Here is a 24,396-nt window from a genome sequence, read left to right on the forward strand (position 1 = left end):
GCCCTCATTTAATTTTTGCATCCATACGATAGTTCTCTTTGAACCACCACACTATAATGTACAAATATGCACTGTTATGTTCTAAGCTTTACAATGCTACAGATTTAAGGACAGAGAACATTAGTGTTGAAATTCCTTGTGAACCCATCACAGATTTCAAAATCCCACTGATAATTACAGCCTTTTTTTTTTTTTTTTTTTTTGAATGACAGCAACCTTGGTAACCTGGCAGTACACTGTTATCCTTCTCTAGTAAAACATCTTCCTGTTTAGTTTCCTTACACCAAAGGACTTTACTGGGTAATAGCACCTTGTATTTCTGGATAGTTGCCAGACAAAGGTCAGTTGGTTCACAACGGCCCACTCTTTAAGGTAAGCACCTCTGCTGCTAATGCCTAATACACCAAGTCAAGCGCTGTCAAGTTTTACCAGCTTGGTATAGGCAACCCAAATTCTTACATGAAAACTCATGGCTTTAACATGAAGATTATGTTTTACAGTGAATCATATGTCTGAGAATCCGTAATTCTCTGTTGGAAGCAGAATGACAGGCTTTCAGCAACACTACGTCCTTAGCACAGACACCAAACTGCTGCCTAGAATGAAAGACAATAAACTGAAGAGTTCACTGTGTTCACAGACACGTGGCTGAGATGATAAAAACACAAACCAAGCCCTGTTAGCACAAACCAGCACATGGAATAACTTTGCATCTTACTACTAACAAAATCACAGACATGACACATATAGACCCTTAAAGATGTAGAAGTGCACTGAAAAGAAACAAGCCCTCTATTATATCAGGATGATATAAAAACGGAGATGCTAAAGGAAAATCAGTAATAAATTAAAATAACTTTCTTAAAAAATGCAGTCACGCAACAGGTAAACACACATCAATCACTTGTGACCAGCAGCCTGACGACTCAAGAAAAACTGAAATAGACAAATAGCATCATAACCTCACTTCAACTCAACTAAATAATCTCTAACTTTTACCAGTGATACTCCAGGAGAGAAAAGAAATGGAGAAAGAAATGTGCTTATAGCTAACACATCTCAAAGACCTTCCACTTACTAAGGAGTAACCTTCCTTTCTTCTGAGTGACTGTCCATGTGCATGTTCACTCTGTGAATACAGGAGCAGCACAGCTCAGCTTGCACAGATTACCTGGTGCTCGGCTGCAATGTCCCAGGACAACTAAAACCGAAGACCACTCTGACAAATGCAGCATCAGTTAGAAGCTTCTAGGATGACACAGGCGAAACAGTGGATAAATTTCTGCAGGTCTAGTGGATAAATATATTCTTTAGAGACACCACAAGTATCACTTGAGCCTTCAGGAACTACACTCAGACAATATTTGATGGTTTTACTGTAGCATATTCATACATCCAGTGGACAGTCTTGGGGACAGTACAGTTGCACACCTGGACTCATCTATAGATATGAAGTGTCTGTTCAATTTGAACAAAAGGCAAACTGTACTTGATGTTCAGAGTATGAACAGATGAATCAATCTTGTACAGATCTGCTTTAGGAAAAAGCGTAGTTTAATTTCCTAACTCAAGAAACCTAAACGCTACTTCAGAAAATAAACTGGAGTTACGTAGAACAGGTAACCTTATCATATGCACAGTATACATAAAGAGGATTATTAGTTCTGGAAGTCTGAAGCTCTTTCACCATCCTAACCAAAGTGAATAGAAGTAATCTTCAAAAAACACCTTCAAAAAAATACAAGGAAATAAATATGTAGACAAAAGTCTCAAAGGACAACCCCAAACAAGACACCAACATCCAGGCAAAATCCCAGTGAGAAACTAGAATATCAGCTGAAGAAAGATGCCCTGGTTTTGTTGGCCTTTAAGCAATCTCAGTGGAGCTTGTGAGAAAAACATGAACACAAGAACATCCTTCTTATGAGTAAACAAGAGGATGTTTGCAAGCTGCTTCTGCACCGTAATAAAATACAGGCAGTAGTCTATACGACCATCTACTTCACCATTCAAGAGCAGCTAGCAAACTCCTTTGTGCTACTGGCAATGTTTTCTTCCAGAGAACAGCATACTTGCTTCAAGTGCAAGAAGCAGGTACTCTGCATTAGTGAGATAAAAAAAAAAGTGCAGAGATTCAAGTGAAGGTATCAATTTGAGTCTTGTGAGAGCAGATAAGAGACCTAAAGCAAAGTTTAAGGTATCAACAATAAAAGAAGGAACAAGTCCCACAAACAGACTGCAGGGTTTATATATATTTATAACAATTATAATTACCTCAGCAATTTCTAGTATTCTTAGAAAAAGAGACTGTAGAAAATGTAAATCACCAATGAGATAATTATTTCTGAATGAGGGAATTAAGAATAAGTCCAGAGACAGATTGGTCTTAAAAGCAACGGACTGGCATTTCTTTTTGAAATTCAGGGTGAAGAAAACAATTTGGAGGAGTCCCTAGTCTCAAAAGGCAGGCTGAGAATATAATTTCATATCTCTCATCTCCCTGGCTAGTATGGCTCAGAAAATACGTGTTTTCAAGAAATCACCTGGGAAGTATAACATTGCTTCAGTCTTTTCCAAAGACAGATCTTTTGCTTATCACTAATTCATTTAAAGCCAAACAATAATGGTATGTTTCAGCTCCAGAACACTAATGGGACTTCCTGAGGAAAAAAAAAAAAGTCTTGCTTTTTTAGTGGGTTCCTCGATTTAGGCAAAGACCACCTGTGATTATACTACCAGAAGATGTATGATGTTGAAAGAGCACCTCCTGGAGATATTTCACTAGTTTTGCCATGACTAGTAGGGAAAGTACAACTGTCCGTGGAGCTAATCCATTGAGACATTGTTACAGAACTCCCCATGTAGGCACAGGCAGGGGTATCTGGATGCAGCTTTCATGGAGTTTGTTATGGGCCATAAACAAGGAACAAGATGCTCTGTGTTCTGGCAAAGCTAGAGAAGTCCTTGCATTACTGTTCCTCAAGGTTTCATAGAAGTTTCTGAGAAAAAGTCTTGAGGGGGGGAAGCCAGTTTAGAAATAGTCTAGAAATGCCGAAGTCTGAATCAGAATGCTATGAGATATCTGCATATGTCCCACGAATGTATATGGGGAGTCAAGAGCCAAAAAAGAGACTGCAGAGATACTGCAAAACCTGCTTTAGGGTACTACATTTAACAGCTAACTGAGGGGAAAACAAAGAGAAAGCTATCCTGTTCCATGAGTTGAAGAGCCGCTAATGCAAGGAGCATAGTGAAGACACCGAAGACCACAGAAATTCCCAGCAACAGAATATACGACAAGTAATGACAAACTAGCAGTGATAATGGTTTTGGTACAAACTCGTTCCAAATGCCTGAAATAAAATTTAGAAAGAAAGGGCATTGATCACTTGGCTATAGTGGGAGAAGATGAATATCTTCATTTGGGCCTCGAAGATAGACTTGGAAAGGCAACTGCATACTTTAAGATACAACAGCAGCTTCAATGGTAGAGGTTAGGTCTGCAGAATCTCTGGTTGTGATTGTAATTCCTGTGCTTGGAAAGACTTGGGCTGTCCGATCTTCAAACTGACCCTGCTCACTTATGGGACTGCTACTGTCTAGGCAAACACCTGAGATTCCCAGTAAGCAAAGAGCTGCCTTGGAATCCTTGAAATAATTTACTTTGTATTCTAACAGTATGTTGAATAACTGAGCTTCTGAAAGACATCCTCACATTCACAGTCGCAATCGCTGAAGAGAACTACTATGAAGTTCAAGACATGCTCACCACATAGGAACAATATCATACATCTGTATCTGCTGCATTGCATAACACACTGATAAGTAGTTTGGGGGGACAGGGGGAGGAGAAGGGAGAACATCCTAGCAGCCAGTCCGTTTAGGGATCTGCCTCTCACCTCACAATTTTAATAGGTTTATTTGTAATCCAAAAAAAATGAAAGATAAGGGTGGAAACTAACAGAATGAGAAATTTGAGAGTTCCAACAGAATTTCTTGAGAAGACATCTTTGGCCCCTGAATCTGTAACGTATTGCAATACAGTAGTTTCTAAATACATGAATATCTACAAAAGACAAAGTAAACACTGGTATAACACCCTTGTAATAGCAGTGATGCCAGATCATTCCAATGAAACAATCAATTATTCTCAAAAAATAAAAATTACTTCCTCAAAAATATTGACTGAGTTAGACCAAAGGAGGCAATATAAAGTACAAAAATATCACAAGAAGGAAGAAAAAGAAATGAAAATCTGAAATATGTGCCAAGACCCAAGCATAAAGACATTCACAAGAAACAACCTCTAACTTTCCCATGTGGTCATCAGAAGAAGTTATAGGAATAGCTTATGTGTCTGGTGCACTTCAGCTGTGATATGCTTCACCTATTTGTACTGACATGAAAAAGAGAAAAAGAAAGTGCAAATCTCTGCCACTGCTGCTAGTTTTAAAAATGCCCAGACTCACATGTTTGGACATAAACCTGCTCACAGTAAGAAGGTACAGATGGACAATCACTCAAAAAAAAAACCTCTTCCTGAAATTTTTGAATCATGTATTCATATAGTTAACAAAGTATCTTTTTTACAATTACATATAGTAAAACTAATACACTATTTATTCTCTTAATTCTCTGTAATTAGCACCAAAAATATTCCCTATGTTTCACATAGTAATAGAATGCTGTGCATTCCTGCAAGATCATACTCTCATCACAGAACCATGATTCAGGTCTTGTGCAGTAACTGGTAGAATTTCCATCCAGTTAAAGGCTCATTTATCTGCTTCTTAAAACACTCCAGAACTTCAACCAGTGAAAAAATGAAACTGTGACACAGCCAGAAATAAAAAGCTTATCTTTGATCCACAGCACCTCTGTCTAATACATTTGAAATAACTGTTTCTTGAAGTGCAAGGCAGAGACCACATATGTATGACTGGTGCGTATATATTCCACGTAAGTTCCACTTAAGTCCTCCATAAGGCTTTAAAAGGAGTTAAGACAACATAGTTCTTTCCATTTTATTTTTGCTTAAGAATGAATCTCCCTCTAACATTAAAATTTTGGAAAAAAAAAATAAATTGGTTTAGCGCTTAAGAAATCAGTGCCAGACTACCCTCAATTTTATATGCAGCTTCCCCAACTCTTTTGGAGTCACAGATGGAACAGACACACAAATTCTTCTATTAAATACATACTCTCATTGCTTCCTGGATGTGATCTTGACGTACAAGCTCAGCTGAACGGTCCATGTACCACTTCAAACATCGGATCAGTTCTCTGAAAATAACAAACAGTGAAAAGTCAGCACCATTTTTAAATTAGTCAGGCAGCAAATATTTTGGTTTCAGGGGGAAATCTATAGAAGAAATTCTCATTTTAGTCCATTCCAAAGATCAGCTATAGCTGTCCTCCTGATTGAATTTACACAACATATACATTTATTTAAATTTCAAAACCAGAAAATAATTTCTTCTCTGTAATTGACTTAGACCATGAGATGCACTAAGGGAACGTTAAAAAGATGTTATTAAAAAGAGCTATATTGCTTGCCTTTATCAAAGCTAAAATCAAAACATTTTTATTTTCTGTTAAGAAATTTCAGATTTCCTCTAAGCAAGCAGTCTTTAGAAACTAAGATCACAAAGAAAATGTGTTCATATATTTTCCTAAGCGCACAGTACCATTTGGACTAGTTTAAAGAATTTTGTTGAAAACATTTATTTCAGGCATCGAACTACAAAAATAGTTTGATTTACCTAACAGAAGTGATCATTAACACAAGGCAGAACATGTTTTCAGCCTCTGAACATGACTATGCCTTCTAGTGTTGAACAGTACCTGCAGTTCTTTGCCTGCCATTGACAAAGTATTTTTGATACTTTTTTAAAAATTATACTAAAATGTCAATGCAGTAAAACAATCCAAGCCAATTATAAGCTGTTTTTAAGAGTTTATTGTGACCAAAGATAGAATATTCTCAAATGTACAAAATAAATGGTCCAAAAGAGAGTAAAAATAAACGCTGACTGGTAACTGTTACTGCTTTCCAAATCTGTCTTGTTGTCTGATGGAAAACACAGAAAAGTATACTAGAAAATAAGGCAGAATCTCTGAAGTTAGAGTGAAAATTAAGTTTCTGATCTACTGAAATTATACATTTACTCTAATAAAATGGAACACCATCATCTTATGTGAACACCTGCCTACTATGGAAGAGGAAATTACGATTAGTTCTCCAAGCTTTCCTATTTTTCACGCCTTTTCCATGCATCCTATATCTTAATATCCTTCTTGGACAAGAAACGTATGTGCTCTTGTAGCTCATTAGTACAGATTGATAATGAGGTGTTGCTGTGTGACAGTGTCTCTTCATTTAAAAAAGGATGAAAATAGAATTTGCCAGTTCAGAAAGGCAAGATAAAAATTCAGAGTCTGCTCATTCATAGCAACAGGTGACATTGAGCAGCTTTTCTCTGAAACAGTGTTGGAAAAATATTCGTCTGGGTAGTTCTATTTTTAAAAACCACTAACATAAGCGTTACGATTCAGATGGTGACATCACTCAAAGGCTTCTAAATACTATCTCCTGAAGAGATGGATAGACAAAACCTACTTGTAAGCCAGTGCTCCTGCAAAGTGCTTCTGAATGTAAGTGTCCATCACAGGTCGAAAATGAAAATACTTGCTGTCACGCAGTAGATTTATGATGAACACCTGTAAGAGATGAAAAAGTGAACCCACACTGAAAGTAATTGCACAGTCACTAGTGTTCTATAAACAAGCTGCACAAGCTAAGGAACAATGAGATATATTAGTTTCTTTAAACAGTCAATACTTGCGTTACTAGATGTTATTGCTTGCTTCTCCCAAGTGATAGCAAATGCTTCTCTTCTCCTATCTCCAGCTGGCTGATGCTATCCTTACCCTCCTCACCCAGGATTATTATAGATTAACTAATGCTGGATTCAGCTGAATATTTCATATTTAATTGAAGGAAAACAATAGTAACATGCTAATAAGAAAATTAATCACTGACCATAAGATAAAGAAAAGTAACAATTCAGCAGCTTACCAAAGACTGAAAGACCAACAAGCCATACTTTTCTGTGTTGTCATCCAAAACTACAAACAACGTGTCAAGAATATCTTGTAGGAACTAAAATGACATTAATAAACAAAAAGTTTCAAATTCAGTTGTGTTCAGAAGAAGGACTTTTTCCCCTGCTTGAATTATGTCATACATGTTGATATCTTTGTAAATCACTTTCCAAGAACAAACCATTTCAGGTTCACCCATGAGAAATGACAGATTTTTTTTGTTTTCTTTAATTAAGAATTTTTTTCTTTACAAGGAATATTTCTAAATGAAAATGATAGAAAAAGAAAGAAGAAATATATACTGCACTTAAATATAACTGTGTGTTCCTTTCATTGTGTCTGAGCTGACCAGAAGTGCTGCCTGAGTGGCAAAACAACTTACTTTCATCCTTACATCATTAGTGCATCAGATACTGTTCTTTATCAAATTTACGACCTGGAAGCACATTAAATAGTGCTCCAAATTATGTTTAGTATTGAAAATTTGTGTTATGAATGGAAGTAGGGCCTTTATAACACGCATTAACTTATCCGAGCTACGTATGGCCAATTGTTTCTCTCATCCATAACACCGAAAGCTGTTAATTCAGTGATTTCTTTCCAGAAGGCACAGTCCTCAGGAAGGATGACTGTGAAGAGGGATGTTGAAGATGAAGTCAACTGCTGCTTCTGTCATCATGATTTTGTAATCTGTTGTAAATAGATTATGAGGTGGAAAACCTCATAATTTGTATTAAAAACCTCAAATTACCTCAATTTATAAACCGCAATTTATAAAGTCTCTGAAAGGATAAAACTTCTTTTTGCTGAATTACTACATGCTGTCCTTCATATCCCAATGCCACATGGCAGTCAATTTAGGGAGGGAATCAATTGGTTTTCCCCTTGTAATAATTTAATACATATCTTTTAATGATTTTCTCTATAAAAACAAACACTTGTACTGTCCTGCAAACAAAATGTACAGAACGTGATGTTCTTGAAGAATTTCAAGATACACAGGGTATCTTCCTTGTGTTATTGTTACAAGTGTTATCCTGAAAGTTAAAATTTACATATGGCAACATTCAAATGAGTTACAACAAAGTGGCTTTTAGCATAAACTCCTATTCAAGTGATGGGATTTCTATTTGGTTTCTTTTGTTGTTTGCCACTACAAATTATCTCCTTTTATTTCTAGAACAATAAAAACATATTATAGGGAAAGTTCTTAGAACACTTAAAATTATCTGATGGATTGCTGTAAGTGCTTTTGCATCTGGAATTCCTCCCCCCAACTCTTTGAGATGATAAAGTTTGGGTCACACATAGGATTACCACAGACAGCAACAATGACTATGAAACAGGGTGAACTTAGCAGATAGGAGATAGTTTACTGATAGGTTAGATGCTTCAGAGAGAAATTGGTGCTCCAGGCAAGAGTTCCGTTTCACAATGCCGGGACAGGAAAGTACATTTGCAAGATGATTCAGTTTTATATTAAAAAAATACCAATTCATACACTCTGAGACTTCCCAGTATGAATCCAAGTACATGAAGAGGTAACACTCAGAATTGCACTGCAGATCCGAATTAGCTTGTTAACTCAGATATATCCAAAGATTGTTATTTTGTGTAGTACCTTAACAATTTCCTCGCCACTGACATGTCTCAGTCTTCCTAGGATATCCATCACACGATCTGGGTAAGCTTTCCATTTCAGCAGGGCAAGCAAATCCACTGCAGAACAGAGAGAGACAAAGAGCTACAATCCATACACAGAGCAAAGAAGGGCAACCCCAGACCCAACTGAGATTCATTACATAACAGTTCTGCTCTTGTAGTTCATGTATCTTGGAAGAACTAAACATAAAAACAAAGAAAGCAAGGAGGAAAACAAGCAGTAAGTCCTATGCTACTAACAAAGAAACAAATGGAGGAATGGTAAAGTTTAAAAAAAAGATGAAATATTGCAGCCTTCCCTATGGTGACTTGACACTAAGTTGCAAACAACTCATTTTTGTCTTCCTATGCCTAAGAACATTACTGTACTTGGTAACCCTGCAAAAGCCTAATGAAACAAACTTTGGATTGTGTATAAGTGCTAGCATTAGATTTTTTGTTCTTTAATCATTTAATTAAAATTGCCTTTATTTTAACACATTACGTCTTGCACTTATAGAAATGCCTGCCATGTCTCTGCCCTTTGTCAATAACCCTATTTCCTCAGAAAAATGTTTCTGCTTATTTCAATAGTGTTAGTTAAAAAAAAAAATCACAAAATTGTAGCAAAGCAGTATTTTAGTAAAATAAACAGAGAGACCACAAGAATACACATCTGCCCTGTTGCCATAATGCCTGCTGCCTTAGGCAATTTGGAAGGATCAGCTACTTACCATTCTGGGTCAATTTGGTAGAAGAAAGCTGTGTGGAGACTGAAAAGGTCTCTTTGGTGCTGCGCTGGAAAATGAGACTGGAAGGGATGTTGGGGCAGCCATTGTAGTCCTCTTTGCAGCAAGGCAACCCCAGGTAGAGTGCGTGATTATTAAATGTGCTATTCTCATCACACTGCAGATACAGGAAAGGAAATGGAATTTTACCTGGTTTATTTATTTCATTCCACACACACATACTGATAGCAATTGCCTAACGGTACTTTTATTGATCTTCTGGGTGCATAAAAACAATTCTAAGAAAAAGCTGTGCTTACCACCTTCAGGGCCTGTATATACACAAAAGAGACCCAGCTTTAGAAAGCGTGGTCTCCTAACAACTGACTCTTTAGAACTTTTAGGATCTTCCAGCTGTACAACTTAGTGTTGCTGTCTCAAAATCATTTCTGAGGAAATAAAGGTAAATCAGCCGGAAGAAAGAAACAAAAAGAAAATAAAACCAAAAAAAAACCACCACAAACCCCACAAACCCCACACTAAAAAAACATCCCAAAATCTCTTGCTACAGCATCGTTGAATTGCAGCATTGTAACATGATACACGTGAAGTTTCTGGGCATTACAGCATAATTTCCTAATAAAAACATACAGAGTAATGCCATAAGCTGGTGAAGCTACTGAATGCTCATTAAAACTAGTATGCTTGAATCCAAAATAGACAGGATTAACAGATGATAAATCATGATTACCTCAGGAGAAAAGGTGAGCTGCCCCTATAATAGAAGGATGTATCGATACCCAGTTACATGAGTTGGAATTTATAAAATGTTGAACCTACTTTTAATCTGTTCCTCACATTCTTCTAATGTGGGAAAACAAAACAAAACAAAACAAAACAAAACACGATAATGCAGTGATAGTTACTTATTCAAACTAAAGTAGAGATCAGTAGGTAAAAAGGCTGCAGAGAAGATATGGTACCTTATAAACATAAAGTTCATGGATATCATCTGATAAGGTAGTGCCATCATCTCTCATCAATGGAGTGAATGCAAAACCAAAGAGCTTCTTTTCTCCCTTGTCTTTTGCTGTAGCAGGAGATAGAAATAAGGAGTCATATTTGTACATTCTCTGTTCACAAGGTTATTCACTAAATTCTCTGCATTCCTAACAAAAAACATACAGGTTACTTAAGAATCAACATATAATGTACTACCATGTCTAATTCTATGCAAGTTATCAACAAGCCTCAAAACAAGTAATAGAATAACAGAATAGTTTGGGTAGGAAGGGACTTCTGAAGATCATCTAGTGCCAATCCCCCTGCCAAATACAAATATGCCGATCATAGTAAAATATAAAGTGAACATGCTGTAAACAAAACATTCTATAGGAAAACACAGCAAAAGAACAGCAGGGACAGATAACTACAAAATGCCTTGGCCTGCACTGATTTCTCATAATGTTTTGAATATACTGTTTAACAAACGTAGCAAAAGGCTAACTAGTAGTGCACCTTCATGGTATTTTAAGTTAGCACCCTTCTCCTGCTCTCCACAGAGTAACAGCCTCATCTAAGTATAAACTGACAATTGAAAGACCTCAGCCTTTTTACATTTCTTTTGGTTATGTTCTGCACTCACTGGAGCAATGTCTGAACTCAAACCGGAGGTGAGACCCACGAAACCTGTCTATGGGGATGGGCAACTTGATGATTTCCCCCCATCGAGGGCTGTTATTGTGGTAAAGAACAAAAGAGTGGTATGCACTTCTGCTTGGCTCTCCTGAGCCCAGGCTGATGCAGTCCTGGAACAAAAGAACACAATTTAAGATTAAAAAGACATCAAATCACTACAGATGAGTCATTTTATTACATGGTGACAACCTTCACATAATTCATATATTCCTGTAGACATAAAGGAAGAGTCAGAAGCAGAAACTCAAAACACAATGAAAACCGAAATTTTTGAAGAGATTTTAAAACCATGCTTTGGGTCAAAAGAAAAGGTAGAACACCTATGATAATGGATGAATTACAGTATCTTATTATTTAAGCTCAATTATTATTTAAGCTGTTTTCTCTCAAGAACTGGACAGATACAATAAACACACATCCAAATAAACACATGTCCAAAAAAGGACCTAATAGAATCATCAAAAGTAATATTAGACATCTCTGGAAGTATCATTTGATGATTTCTCCTTCAGTATCTCAGTTCAAAATTGTACCTGACCTTTACAGGGTCTTAAAAACTTTGGTCTTTCAAAACGATAATCACCCAGCGCCTCACCAAGTAACCCAGAAAATTCTGATTGATTTTTTTTCATTAGTGGCAAGTAAAGACTTTGTTAAATAGTTACTACCTGAAAATATCATAGTATCTAAATTTCTGCTTTTATACCTAAAAAGCTCAGGGATCTTGTCAAAATACAGATGAAGAGAAAAATGAATTCATTTTATTTTGGAAGTGTGGAAATTCCCCGTCACCACACAAGAGAAGGAAGTTAAGAGAAATATGAAGTCCTGAAATAAAGACACTAAAAGGTCCCTTGTAATGAAGACATGGAACTTGAGGCACATTTTCTTTTATGAGCTCTAAACTATACTCCAGTCCTAGCACTTAAAAAGTAATCCAAAAGATCTGACATCTCATAAAACCGTGCAGAAAAATGACAGGTTAGAGATTCTTCACTTTTAATATCTCTCGGAATAATGAATCCAGGAAGAAACAGAAGCCAAGCAGGACCAAAACAATGCATGCAATATAAATCCTGACATGAAAACACTCCACACGGAACAGAGTCACGACAAGACAAACTACAGGTCATTTCCCCAAGGCATCTCTCAATTCTATTCCAAGAAACGCTGTCAATGTTGATTTGATTTGGTCTTTTTCATGTGTAGGCAAGGGACTGTCATATCAAGTCATATATATCCCATTAACCAGATCCAGTTAGTTCAGTCAGTGCTAATATCCTTCTGACTTTCAGAAAGCTAAGAATTTGTGAAGGAGCCCAAAAAGAAAGAAAAATTCACTGTCATTCTGGAATTCAATGCAAGAAGAGTCTCTCTGGACAGAGATTCATTGTATGCTACTGCATACCCACAAAACTCAGTCCTCTTGAGTTTTTGTAACCATATGGTATTTGCCACAATCCAGGCGTAAAGGCGTTTTTTGTTTTGTTTTGTTTTTAAATACAGCAACAACCACTGAACTATTATTGCACATATTAACAGGCTGGCGTGAGAGTAGTGGTGGCAGCAGTGCCAATGCCTGCAATCTCCTTCTAATACTTCTGGATAAACGTAACTTGCTGGGCTTAATGCAACCTTTCCAAAAGCTCATTCTGCATTAGGTTCCTAAAAGAAAGTAAAACGGTATTTCTTTTAAAATGTACAGGAAAAACTGAAATTTTAATCAGCTTTTTTTCTGCTGTCTCAAAAATCGACCTGTCTTAGCAGGCAAATGGTCAGTCTCTGAATGCTGTTTCATGCTATGAACGTTAAATAAATGAACTGGTGAAATCTTTTTCGTTGTTGTTAACTGTTCTGTGTCTATGCATTTATACTATTATCTATAGTCTGAGGAGAGAGGATTATTTAATCTTCAACTCTGAATTGTGAAGTGATGTGCAAAATACAGACATGATACTAGTCTCTGTACACCTAGTCACCAGGTGACCCAAATATGTAGGTGAATTAGAGGGCACGGGCAAGTAAGGGAGGCTAAACTAGAAAAAGGATCAGGTAACAATTTTTATCATTTAAGGTATGTTCTGCAACGAATAAGATATTATTGCTACCAAAACAGAAAGAAGAATAAGAGAGAATTGTGTCATTTTATTTTATTTTATTTTTATTTTTCAGACTATTTTGAAAGATACTAGTAATTGGCTAAAACCATTTTGAAAAGAAAATGCTCATTTTGCTTTTGAACAGCAATGCATTCTGCATACAATTTCCACTGCTTTCAACAGGAGTATTTCTGGACCAAGGTATACTCAACAGCAATACGGATTTGAGACAGAATATTCTTATTAACGCTTAGTATGGTTCTGCTACAGTCTCGCAAAGCCGTAATTCAGATTAGGATTGTGCTGCTGGTCAGGAAAAGTTTAGTTTTTATCTTACTATCAGATGAAAATGTGGCAGTTCTCCACCATAGCGTGTAACTCAGCACACACTTCCTTATTTGGCAGTGTCTGCTTTAGAAATGCCATAGGTCAGGAACAGTAAACCAACAACAGTAGTGTTGGTTTCAACCAACAACAGTAGTGCTTTGGGGTCAATGATAAAACTTTCAGTGTGCTGCCCATGCTATTGTTAAGCCTGAATTGGAGATTTTTAATTAGCTTCTCTACTATGCTAGCAATTGAAAGTTACTAAATTAACCTTGTAATTAGAAAAACGAAATGGAAAGATCCTTCATTTCCAATAGCTACACTTGACTGCGAGTGCAACCCCAGGTCATGCAAGGGATCATTCAGAGGACAGGCAACCCAAACAAAGCAATTCACCTCATCGGTACTGCACAAGCCCTACCCAACACACACCTTATTCTTTGCATTTATACAGAAAAATGTAAATTAGACTCCTCTTGTTGCAGCGTTAGTATTTTCTTTTAGATTATGCTGAATGACTGAAATGAAAGTTCCCCACCTAGCAGTCTCTTTACAGCTGCTTCTTTTCCTTCCAGTTAGGAGTACAGTTATATTCTGTCTTTGAGTGAAATCAGCTTCCCTCCTAGTAGAAAATGGCAGATTCTAACACGCTGCTCTAGCTGTCCATACTGGAGATTACATAAACCAGATGTCTGCAGTGAAAAATAAGCTACTAGGGTTTAAAACTAAATTCTTCATATAAAAGGTGAAAAAATACCCATATATTGGAATACTAAAATAACCCAGACTAATAAAGCTGTGTCAAGTTTTAGATATCCGTCAATATACAGACTTCTCAAATTTCATTGCGCAGGTACAACTGTTAGAAATGATGGAGGTCTATGCTCTCGAGGCTTTTCACCTGAAGCACGGGGAAGATCTAGAGGATGACCTTTGCCTGTATTCAACAGCTAAAATCTGCATTCTGAAAGTTTTGATAAACTGGAAATCTACTTCTTACAGAGCTGAATTCTTATAAGTTTCAAGGCATTTCTATAGACTCGGAACAGCCATATACACTTAATGGGGTCAATCGTCTTCTACAATGACATTATCACTGAATGGTAAGATAACCCACCAAGTTAAAATTAATTCCAGATGGCTGTCTCATTTGCTTTACCTTTGGTAGATGAATTTGCAGAATTTCTGCATCAAGTAGAAAGTATATCAGTGATAAAAAAGATAAGACATGATTAGTTTCCAAACTCATTTCTAAGTAGCTGTTTCCTTCTCATATGTGCATATTATTTTTCCTTCAAATTGCCATTTCGAGCTTTAAACTAATGTCTCTATATTCAGTTAAACTGATGTTTGGTTTCATAAGTACCTTTTTCTTTCTACTCTGAAATAAAAGAGAACAGAGATGTAACCTAAGCAGTGAGAAGGAGTTCACATTAAAGGGAGAGTTCAGCTTTTATTGTCCTTTATAGCCCTTTAACTTGTTTTTCAGTAGATATGCCAGCTTGTATCTTTAAGAATTTCCTACACAGAAAAATCATAATGATTCCATGTTTGAAATGCAATCTGAGGCATCGTTAGACTTCATGAACCAAAGATCTCCCTAACATAAACCTAGTATGTTTATTGCTTTGACTGCAACTACATTGAGGAGCGATAACAAAAATTGGTACAAAGATTTTATTTTAAATATGTGATTTGAATTTAAAAATCACAGAAGATCCTTCATGTGTAAAGTCTCTATTTCACAACGAATATATTCACATTAATTTTTTAATTCGGATTGACTACCTTTTACTGTTTTTTGCGAGCTTGCACCAAGCCTGATCCCCAGTCTCAGGTACAGCCCTGAAGTACTGCTGTAGTAATGGCAGGCAAGGGTAAGAACAAGGTAACTTGAGAGTGACCATGCCAGCTGAAAACTGGAGTAGTTACGACTGATAATGTCTAGAAATTATATGACTTTCATACTTAACCATTAGCCACAGTTAGATAATGGTAGCTAATTATGCTCTGTGTTAGGATTTGAAGATGCTGATACTGCACTTTGAAGGGTAGAGATCTACACTGGTCTTTGGCAGATGATACAGCAATGATTAAAAATACATGTCACTCAATTTGAAATGCATGCCTAAAGCAATTAAACGGAAAAGGATTGTGATCTTCCAGCAACAGCTTTGAGCAGAAGACAGTTCCTTACAAGAGATGCACTTAATTTTTAATCAAATCATAAGCAATAGTAGTAACAAAGGAAACTTCCTCTTTCAACTCAAAAAAAAGATTGTGGCAATGAGTTTGACACACAAGCACTTTGGTTTTTAGACTGTTCTATTAGAATAGCTACAAAGACCATTCTACTGCATTGGAGGTTTAAAAAAGGCATAGGACAAGTTATGATTAATGCATTAATACAGCCATTTCTCCATTCCTGATAGATGTTTATGTCAAAAATACTATGTTTATTTTTCTATTTTTAATCTGTCCAATCCAAACAAAGCTGACTTAACTACCTTGTTCTTTTCATTAATACTACAAGTAAGAACAGAGGAAGAAAGAAAAACACTGAACATCACCATCCACAGCTGGAATGGAGTCATTCCAGGGTGAAAGACAAGATCTTGGAAATAAGGCTACTTTATTTTTCAAAACTACTCTCAAAACCATAACTCCAAGAAGTCAGACTTAAAACAGTCTCTCTCGTAATCATATTTCCTCATGTTGTATGATACACTATTTCATACTCCAATGTTCTTTTTACTCCAGCCACTGACATCACATTTTGAAATTACACAAGTTTTTCAGTTTATAAATTTTTCTCCAAATCCCCTATTCCCATATGGTGCAATGCTCCGAATTCTTTCAAATTTATAAATGACCACTTCCTTCATTGTAATAGTTTAAAACCTTAACCAAAACCAAAAATAGTTAAGAACTAATCTTAATTTAGAATTTCCCTGGCATCAGAGACAACAAACCAAGGCAACACGTGTACAGAGCAAGCAGATGGCACTTGAAGCTCAAATAGGAAACAAGCACTTACCTTCAAGATTTCTCCATCCGCATACAGAACATACATGGTCACTTCAATGTTCTTCTGCACACTCTTCCCACCTCTTTCAAAGTCTCCCTTTTCTAATGTCAGGTATAAGTCATTGCGTATATCACCTACAGCAAAAGACAGAGGCATGTGCTTAAATTCACTATGGATGACTCAATGCCTATGTGAAACTTATTTTGATTCTGCAAACCATTTTCTGTGTTCTGCAAGACTATGACTGATGCCCAAATCATTCCAAGCAGCAAGTTAATTGTTAATAAAGATGAACATTTTAACATCAATGCATAAAATCAGACCGTTGTTAGTAATGCCTTTATTAAGTGTGAACTCAGAATAAATACTTGCTTTATTGTTTGTGAGCAGAGGGGAAAACATCACTATGAGTTTGCCTAGTTATCTGACTTGCAAGTATCAGGCTTCCTATTTCCAAGATGCTTTAAAATGAATGAGTATTTTTGCGGTGATCAGCAGAAAATTAAGTTCATTTAGCTATTCTTATTTTCTATATATTGAAATTTTATTTTTATCAAAATGACAAGTAAAAGCAGCCTTCTTGGAAACTCGGTTGTAATTCAGTTGAGATGGATCGAGCAATTATTAAATTATTTCTCTGCCAGATTTCTGGCTAGCGCCTTGTATTCATATGCATGAATATATGAAAGTGGACAGTATGTATAATTGCTGATTTCTCAGTACCTCATTTTCAAGAGCTTTCAGAACAAATGACTATATTTGGAAACACAAATGCTGGCATCTCTCACAGGTCCATATTATCCTGCATTTAAGGAATTCTAGTTCAATTATTGTTTTAAGAATCTGGTTTAGGAAGTGCTGCTTTCACAACTACTGGAGTCAATTTTAAAACGTGCACCAAAAGGATAGCAGGTAGCATATATTTCTCCGTAAGATTTAGTTATTGTTACCATTTCATGATGGTTCACTTATCACTTTTTATTTGCCACAAAGAGAAATGTACTAAAGGGCAATGCAAAAAAAAATACAAAAAAAAAAATTAAACCCTTTCAAGGCAAGTATTTTGTTAAGCAGCCTCAAGAGACTAAATAATGAAGTAATGGAATGGTTATCTAGCAAAGCAGAGACTCCTCCAATGTCTGATTTCTTCAACCTCAGTACTTGGAGAAGCTGATGCAGTTAAATCCGTTTATTAATCAGAAGCACAATGAAATAAGCAGCATATGCTTTCAGGCAGCAAGGGATATCCTTTTGTGTCTGTCAAAGATGTGCTTCAAATTTTTCTTGGAGTCTATAACCCCACAGAATTTGCTCCTTATTCTACTGTGGGGACAAACAATGGAAGCTTTCAGTCTTGGCTTTACTGTCATTTTTATTTCTGGAGATAAGTACAACTTTTTAAGCATGGAAAATACGACCCTGTAGCTGACATGCAGTGCTTTCTGCTAGGAATTCTTTATGAATGGGAATCTGTATGCAAAATGTCCTTCTTTTTCCGTCAACGTTGGATCTCACTGTGAATTCACACAGAGCTGACTGCTTGAAATGCCTCACAGCTAGAGGTATGAAAAAGCTGTGGTTCATTAACAGGAAAACGATGACAGCAAGAGGCTCATGACAGCCTTCAAATATTTGATCTGTTTTTTTTCCCTTCAAAGAATAGCCATCAAATGCAACACTCTGCAGAGAAAATTATCTGTGCATTTTTCTTGCTGTTCAAAATACAGATAAGCTACCTATATGTTGACTACAGGAATATCAAGGAAATATAAAAGTCCTAGTAAAAGACAGTTTAAGTCAGGGCTTTTGTTTTGAAACTCCTCTTGCTTAACGGACTCCAGGCCTTTTTTCATAGCAGTGTGCACAATGAGGAAAGAATTCAATTTATATGCTATAATTCTTAATAGAAATTAATTGTACTCACTACAATTAGCATTTTGGATATTCCTATTTATAACCTCTTCTCTGGAAGACAGTCTGGCTACACAAAGTCCAATGTCAGATTGCAAATCATTTTCCAGCCTAAATTAAACGCAGCATTTGAAGTATCTTATCTTCCATTAAGCTTAACAGGAGGGATATTACCTCACTAATTGAAAAAAATGCCTGTGGGGTGGGGGCAGAAAAACTAAGATAACAGCGGATTTGCATCAAAATGAAGGAAAAAGGAGGAAAAGTACTTGAGTGAAATGTAATGGTGCGTCTTCTTTTATAAAAAGTTTATAGAACCTTAAAAAAAAATAGAGAAGGCCATTATGCATAGTAAAAAATAGGAAAGTAAATGTATCTATACACTGGGTTCTATGTACAGACAAAAAGCAGTTGACTCTCAGGTACTTAGCCCATCAGTTTCTTGAAGACCTAGAGTTAAAACAACAAACTCAAACACTTCAGTTTGATGGTGTGTAACAATGAAAATAACCTTCCTATAAAGAACGATCTCCTTTTCCTAGCACGTTAAAACCTCACCTCTTGCTGAGACCTTGCAAGCCATTTTTTTCCTCTGACGGCTACTGTCAAGAGTTTTTTTTTTTTTTTTTTTAGCTCAGATGCACTAAAGGGCTGCTCAGAAAATAGAGCAAATGCCTGAACACAGTGCAGTTTATTAAAATTTTTGAGTATGCAAATTGCAAGGCTAGAGGCAACATTCTGCACAACAGCGTCCAAGCACACGAACAAATAGCACTGTGCAGCTTGTCTGTGACCAACCAGAAAGTGTGAGCAGCGAAATCAAGTGAACCTTGTCAGCTTTACCACCAAATGACAGCTACATATTCATGTCAAAAATCTTGGCTGATAGAGCTTTTCCCTTACTTAATTCCATCTTAAAAATGAAAAGAGATAGACAAAGAACTTCCTTAACAAAGCAGACAATTCATACCCTTTGTGTGGCAAACTACTGTAACAAGTAGTCCTGACTCCGAAGGGACAATAACGCTTCTCTTGCGTTTTGAGAGAAAAACCAGTGTGGTGCAGCAGGCTGGATCATGCAGGCCCCTCGCATCTTCACAAGGAGCACAGTGCAGATTATAAAACTGGGTTAGCTTTGGCCTCCTTTCATTAGGACAAGAGAAAAAAGTGCTAGAAGGCTAGTGGGCCAAAAGTACTTAGAGATTACAACCTGCGGGTGACATTTTACATAAGCAGTTCCTGAGATACATTCTTTATGAAACATCCTGAGATATAACACTTCTTATAATAGAAAAAGAATTATTTTGTGATGTATGCAGCTTTTCACTTAACCTCACCTTTTTTTTTGGCTTTTTTTGGTCAAATATACAAATTTACTTTAAACTACAAGTCATAATTTATATTGTTGGGCATTTTGTTTATAATGAAGTGAAATCCTATCACCTAAAACTATTTTAATGGTAATGGGGAAAAAAAGTGGAAAAGAATATGCAAGTCACATATTGATTTTGTGTTTACAATATAAAGAAATGCCCTGGAAGACTTCCAAATACTTATTTTAAGGACTTAGTAACATTAAATAGTCCAGTGGACAATAATTGACTAGTATCTATTAGAATAAGTAGTTTGTACACTGGTAAGACTTGCAGGCTTTCCACCACAAAACTAGCCAATTCTTTGAACTGCAAAGTATTAACAATTTACAGAAACAGTCTGGATTTAATCTAACTTTTTTATTTTTTTATTTTTTTTAAAAGGAATCCTAAGTTTTTGTACACTGACAGGAATGGTCCCTCTGCTGAAAATAGGTTACACCAGAAGTTCATACTGGCAAATGGATCTCAAACATCTTAACTCTAGCAAATTTGGTTTTTAAGAGGTCCAACGCTGAGAGTCTTCTCAGCTCTCTAACATCACTGGGGTTAGAGTCTTTTTGAAAATGCTGGCATTTTACTGAAGAATGCCAACTCTTAGAGAGCAAATGGGCAAGAAATGGTTTCTGAAGAAAAAAAAAAAATCACACATTTATACCCTATAAACGAACATCTTCACAACACCCTCAGTCAGCATCACCTTGCTGACTTCAGTGCAGTTGCAGTGACGTAAGCCCAAGGGTTTTTGCCTCTGTAAGACAGGGGCCTGCGAGTAAGTAAAATCTTTGAAACAAACTAAAGCACAGAATACTGATATAGCTCTTTACAAGGGTAACTGCTCTTCTTTCTGGGCAAGAGTATCAACTGTTCCCTGGCTGGACAGCTGTGTTCCGCAGTAGCTGTGAGGCCACTGCACCAGAGCACGGTGCCAGGAATCGGCATCTGACCTCAGCAGGCCATTACACCCTCATGCTAAGTAATAACTTCCTCCAAATTACGACCAGGCAACTACTTCTGAAGTGCTGTAATTTCAACACAAACAAGGTTAACAGAATGGGCCCGCAATTAGCTTTGTGATCATGTTGCTTTTTGAAAAACAAAATGAAAAAAAAAAATCAACAAAGTGCACTGTCTGGGAAGTGTCTCAAATGCCTCCTGGCTGACTGCTCTCAGTCATTTCTGAAAACTTTTAAGAGTGCCAGGCCTCATGCTGCACGATGTTCCCTTCCTTGAACACTGGTGTAAAAATCTACTAAGTGCGTGCTGAATTACTGCTCGCCTGCTAAAACGAAGAGGCCTGATAGTCAGATAGTTTCTTGGAATCCCTTTAGATCCATTTCAACAGTTTATTTCTCTGCCCTTTTGTGAGTCACTAAGTTTTTTTCAAAGCCTATATTCTTGAAATAGTTATGGCATGCAACTATTCACCATCACTGGAAGTAATATTGCACCAGGAAGGGGAAACAGTTTTTATCTACTGCTTACATATCGAATTAATTTTTTTCCCCTTCTATAAAAAGAACATCACACAAGTTTAACTCTGTGCAATCCTCTAGTTTTTGGTGAACAAAATGCTCAAAGTGCTTCAATTCTTGTAATTAATGAAGAACGAGGAAAAGGAACAAGCAATACTTACTAGATTATTTGCTATCCATTGCTGGACTTCTATGCATGCAAAAGAATTAATACAATGCTCTTTTTAAATTCAATGATTTGCCCAAAAAAGTTTCCTGCCAGTAGATTTAGGCTGAATTTTTAATATATTTTGTCTTATCTCCTCCAGCTTAGAATTTTTAGTCGCTTTCTGAAAGTTTATTAATGACAAAAACATTTTTTATTCTCCTTGTAAACATTTTTTGTCAATAATTATCACATAATTGTATCTTTTAGACTCATCAATTTTGTCACCTTGAATATTCTGAAAATATCTGATGAATCCTGCCATGTCCAATTCTTAATGTATTTTTGTTTTTGCCATGACGGTGATCTCTGAAAGAACAGATGCTGAGGTATTTCTCACCTTTGCTGCTGGTTCATAAGCCATATCTACTAAATTGGTCTGAAACGCTGTGGTATGAAAAGAGACTGGTAAGACAAATCTATGTCCCTCTGTTACCAAAGTTTCTCTATAATGTTATGATTTATTACCTTTACCAATCCCCAACATTCCATGAAAGATATGAAAATGGGAAAAAGCAAGCAATAAGCAGACATTACACAGAAAAGCAGAAACTTACACCCAACTATCTTCATCTCTGCATCAGAAAGAAAGGGGAGAGAATAAAAGGAAAGGAAAGAGAGAGAAGCCAGGAAATTAAGACAAGGAAAGAGAAAAAAAAAGAGAAAGAAACATCACTTACAAGTAGAAGATGAAGCATGCACTTTTCATCAGAGGATCAAAGTAAAAGACAGAATACTTATCAGCACATGGGGAAGGGAAGGGATGTCCTTTGGGGAACTGACAAACGCCATGCCTATGCAATAGATTTCTGATCAGCAAGTTCTGTATACAAATAAAGTTGCAATCCAAAAGGCAAGCAGCACATGCCTCATTGCTTTTATCTCTGGGGAAAGGTAAAATTGTCAGGATCAGATGGACGCTCTTAAACCCAATAGCAATTTAGAAAGAAAAACAAACAAAAAAACAACAAAAACCCACCACCTCTTCGCGAGGCTGGTTTGACTGAATCCCTTCCAATTCGGACAAAAAACCATAGAATTCTTCATGATGCTCTTCTCAGGTCACAATACAATAGGAAACAAAGAACATTTTATGCTTTGAAATGAAGACAGGCACGGTTATTTTAAAGGATATTTACATTTTCCTGCATAACCATGCAAGGTATAAACACATAAAAACTAGTTTAACTTTATTCCTTAAAGATGACCACTAGTGTTGGTCTTAACTGAGTGAGGGAAAAGTGCACCTGATATAGGAACTAGGGCTACTAGGTAGGGTAGAAATTGTAGTAGGGTACAATTGTGTGGTAATACACAGCTACAGAATTTTAATGGTTAATCTGTCTATGCTTGAAATGAATTCCTGTTAAAAAAGAAAATGAAGACGTTAAAACCTATGACCAAGAAGATTCATTTGAAATGTTAGAGCTATTTGCTTTTTTAAATATAGATTTCTTGGTTCAGCAGAATGATCACTGCATATTTTAACAATACTAGATGACATAGCCTTTATCAATTAATTCATCAAAATATTTTTAAAAATCACACTGTCTCAAAAAAGCAGCATCCACTTGCAAAATACAAGCCACAAACTTTCTGTGTTCTTCTCAGAGGGGAAACCCTGTCTTTCATGAGAAAGAAACAGTTCTGAAGCAAAGCAAGGAAAAGGTAGATTGACAAAGACAATTAAAGAAGCAAGCATGGTTGAGAACTGCTAAAAGTACATGACAGATTTTTTGTTTGTTTGTTTTGTAAACGACATCTTTCCTAATTCCAGACAACACTAGTACAGCCAGCCTGATTCTGGTTGTAATAACATAGGTGCAAAGTACATTGATGGCCACTCCTTATTGATGTAGCTTTGCTAATCCACCTGAAAAAGATAACTTACTCTATCCAAATGCTCTGTCTTAGCCATAACGTAAACTCAAACCACAGTTTGATCTAATGCTTCTTAAAAAAAAAAGAAAGCAACAGACAAATATCTGCTGTCACCTGAATACTGTCAAGCGTTTTCATTTCCAAAAAACCCTCACAATTAGAATGAACAACGTTCACTGAATCAGTGCAGTTGCATTACATTTTGATCCTCCTAATTTTTCAGGTGAAGAATATACAGGATAATGAAAATTTTTGTTCAGAGCACCATTCATGACTATTTCGTTCTTTGCATCTCATCTCTACTCTGGCAACTTCCTAATGTATCACTATAGTGAAAGTCCGTTCACACTTCCATGGCTGCATTTGCTTACTCACCTGGTACTCAAGGACATTTACAAACTGCTTTTCTCCACAAATTTGAGCCTTTTTTATTTTTGAATAGAAATGCCTACAGCTTGGCAGCTAAACTTTATATATGCAGACCTCTTGTGCCTCCCTTGGAATGGAGGAGAATTTCTTGGTGTTCACCACCTTTAGAGGGGCTGTAAGCATTTAACAGTAGAATGGTGGTCCTTTCACATATTCATTGTATCAATCAATAACTTCAGCAGATCAATATATCTCTATATTAACCCAATTCCAAATATATTATCATCTTAAAACACCTGTTTTCTCCAGTAATTGTGGTTCCCACAGAAAAAGACATTAGTTAGCAACAGTGACTTAGAATATCTTTTGAGGATGACAAGTTGAAAAACTTGTATTCCTTGAAAACTTGGCTGACCAGAGCAGGGAAGATCACTACTGTACATGTACAGTGAGCCTTATGATGGGAGCACTGCAGACATATGCCGTGGAATCTGGTTTTAATTTAGTTAAATGTCCAAGATCTCAAGGCTGAATATCACAAAGACTGTAACAATATA

The 24,396-nt window shown here is 36.4% G+C and overlaps 1 protein-coding gene across 1 annotated transcript in view; it reads right to left on the minus strand.

The window, feature by feature from the left end:
• DOCK3 (dedicator of cytokinesis 3) overlaps positions 1–24,396 on the minus strand; it is a 216,138-nt gene that overhangs the window by 59,542 nt on the left and 132,200 nt on the right. Inside the window, exons 15-22 of the mRNA XM_035547066.2 lie at positions 16,635–16,759; positions 11,119–11,281; positions 10,457–10,563; positions 9,480–9,651; positions 8,726–8,823; positions 7,079–7,162; positions 6,620–6,720; positions 5,202–5,283 (exon numbers count right to left, since the gene is read on the minus strand). Coding sequence (XP_035402959.1) covers positions 5,202–5,283; positions 6,620–6,720; positions 7,079–7,162; positions 8,726–8,823; positions 9,480–9,651; positions 10,457–10,563; positions 11,119–11,281; positions 16,635–16,759 — 932 coding nt within the window. The remainder of the gene's footprint in view (positions 1–5,201; positions 5,284–6,619; positions 6,721–7,078; positions 7,163–8,725; positions 8,824–9,479; positions 9,652–10,456; positions 10,564–11,118; positions 11,282–16,634; positions 16,760–24,396) is intronic.

This window comes from Cygnus atratus, chromosome 10 (genome assembly GCF_013377495.2).
Source record: "Cygnus atratus isolate AKBS03 ecotype Queensland, Australia chromosome 10, CAtr_DNAZoo_HiC_assembly, whole genome shotgun sequence".
NCBI lineage: Eukaryota > Metazoa > Chordata > Aves > Anseriformes > Anatidae > Cygnus > Cygnus atratus.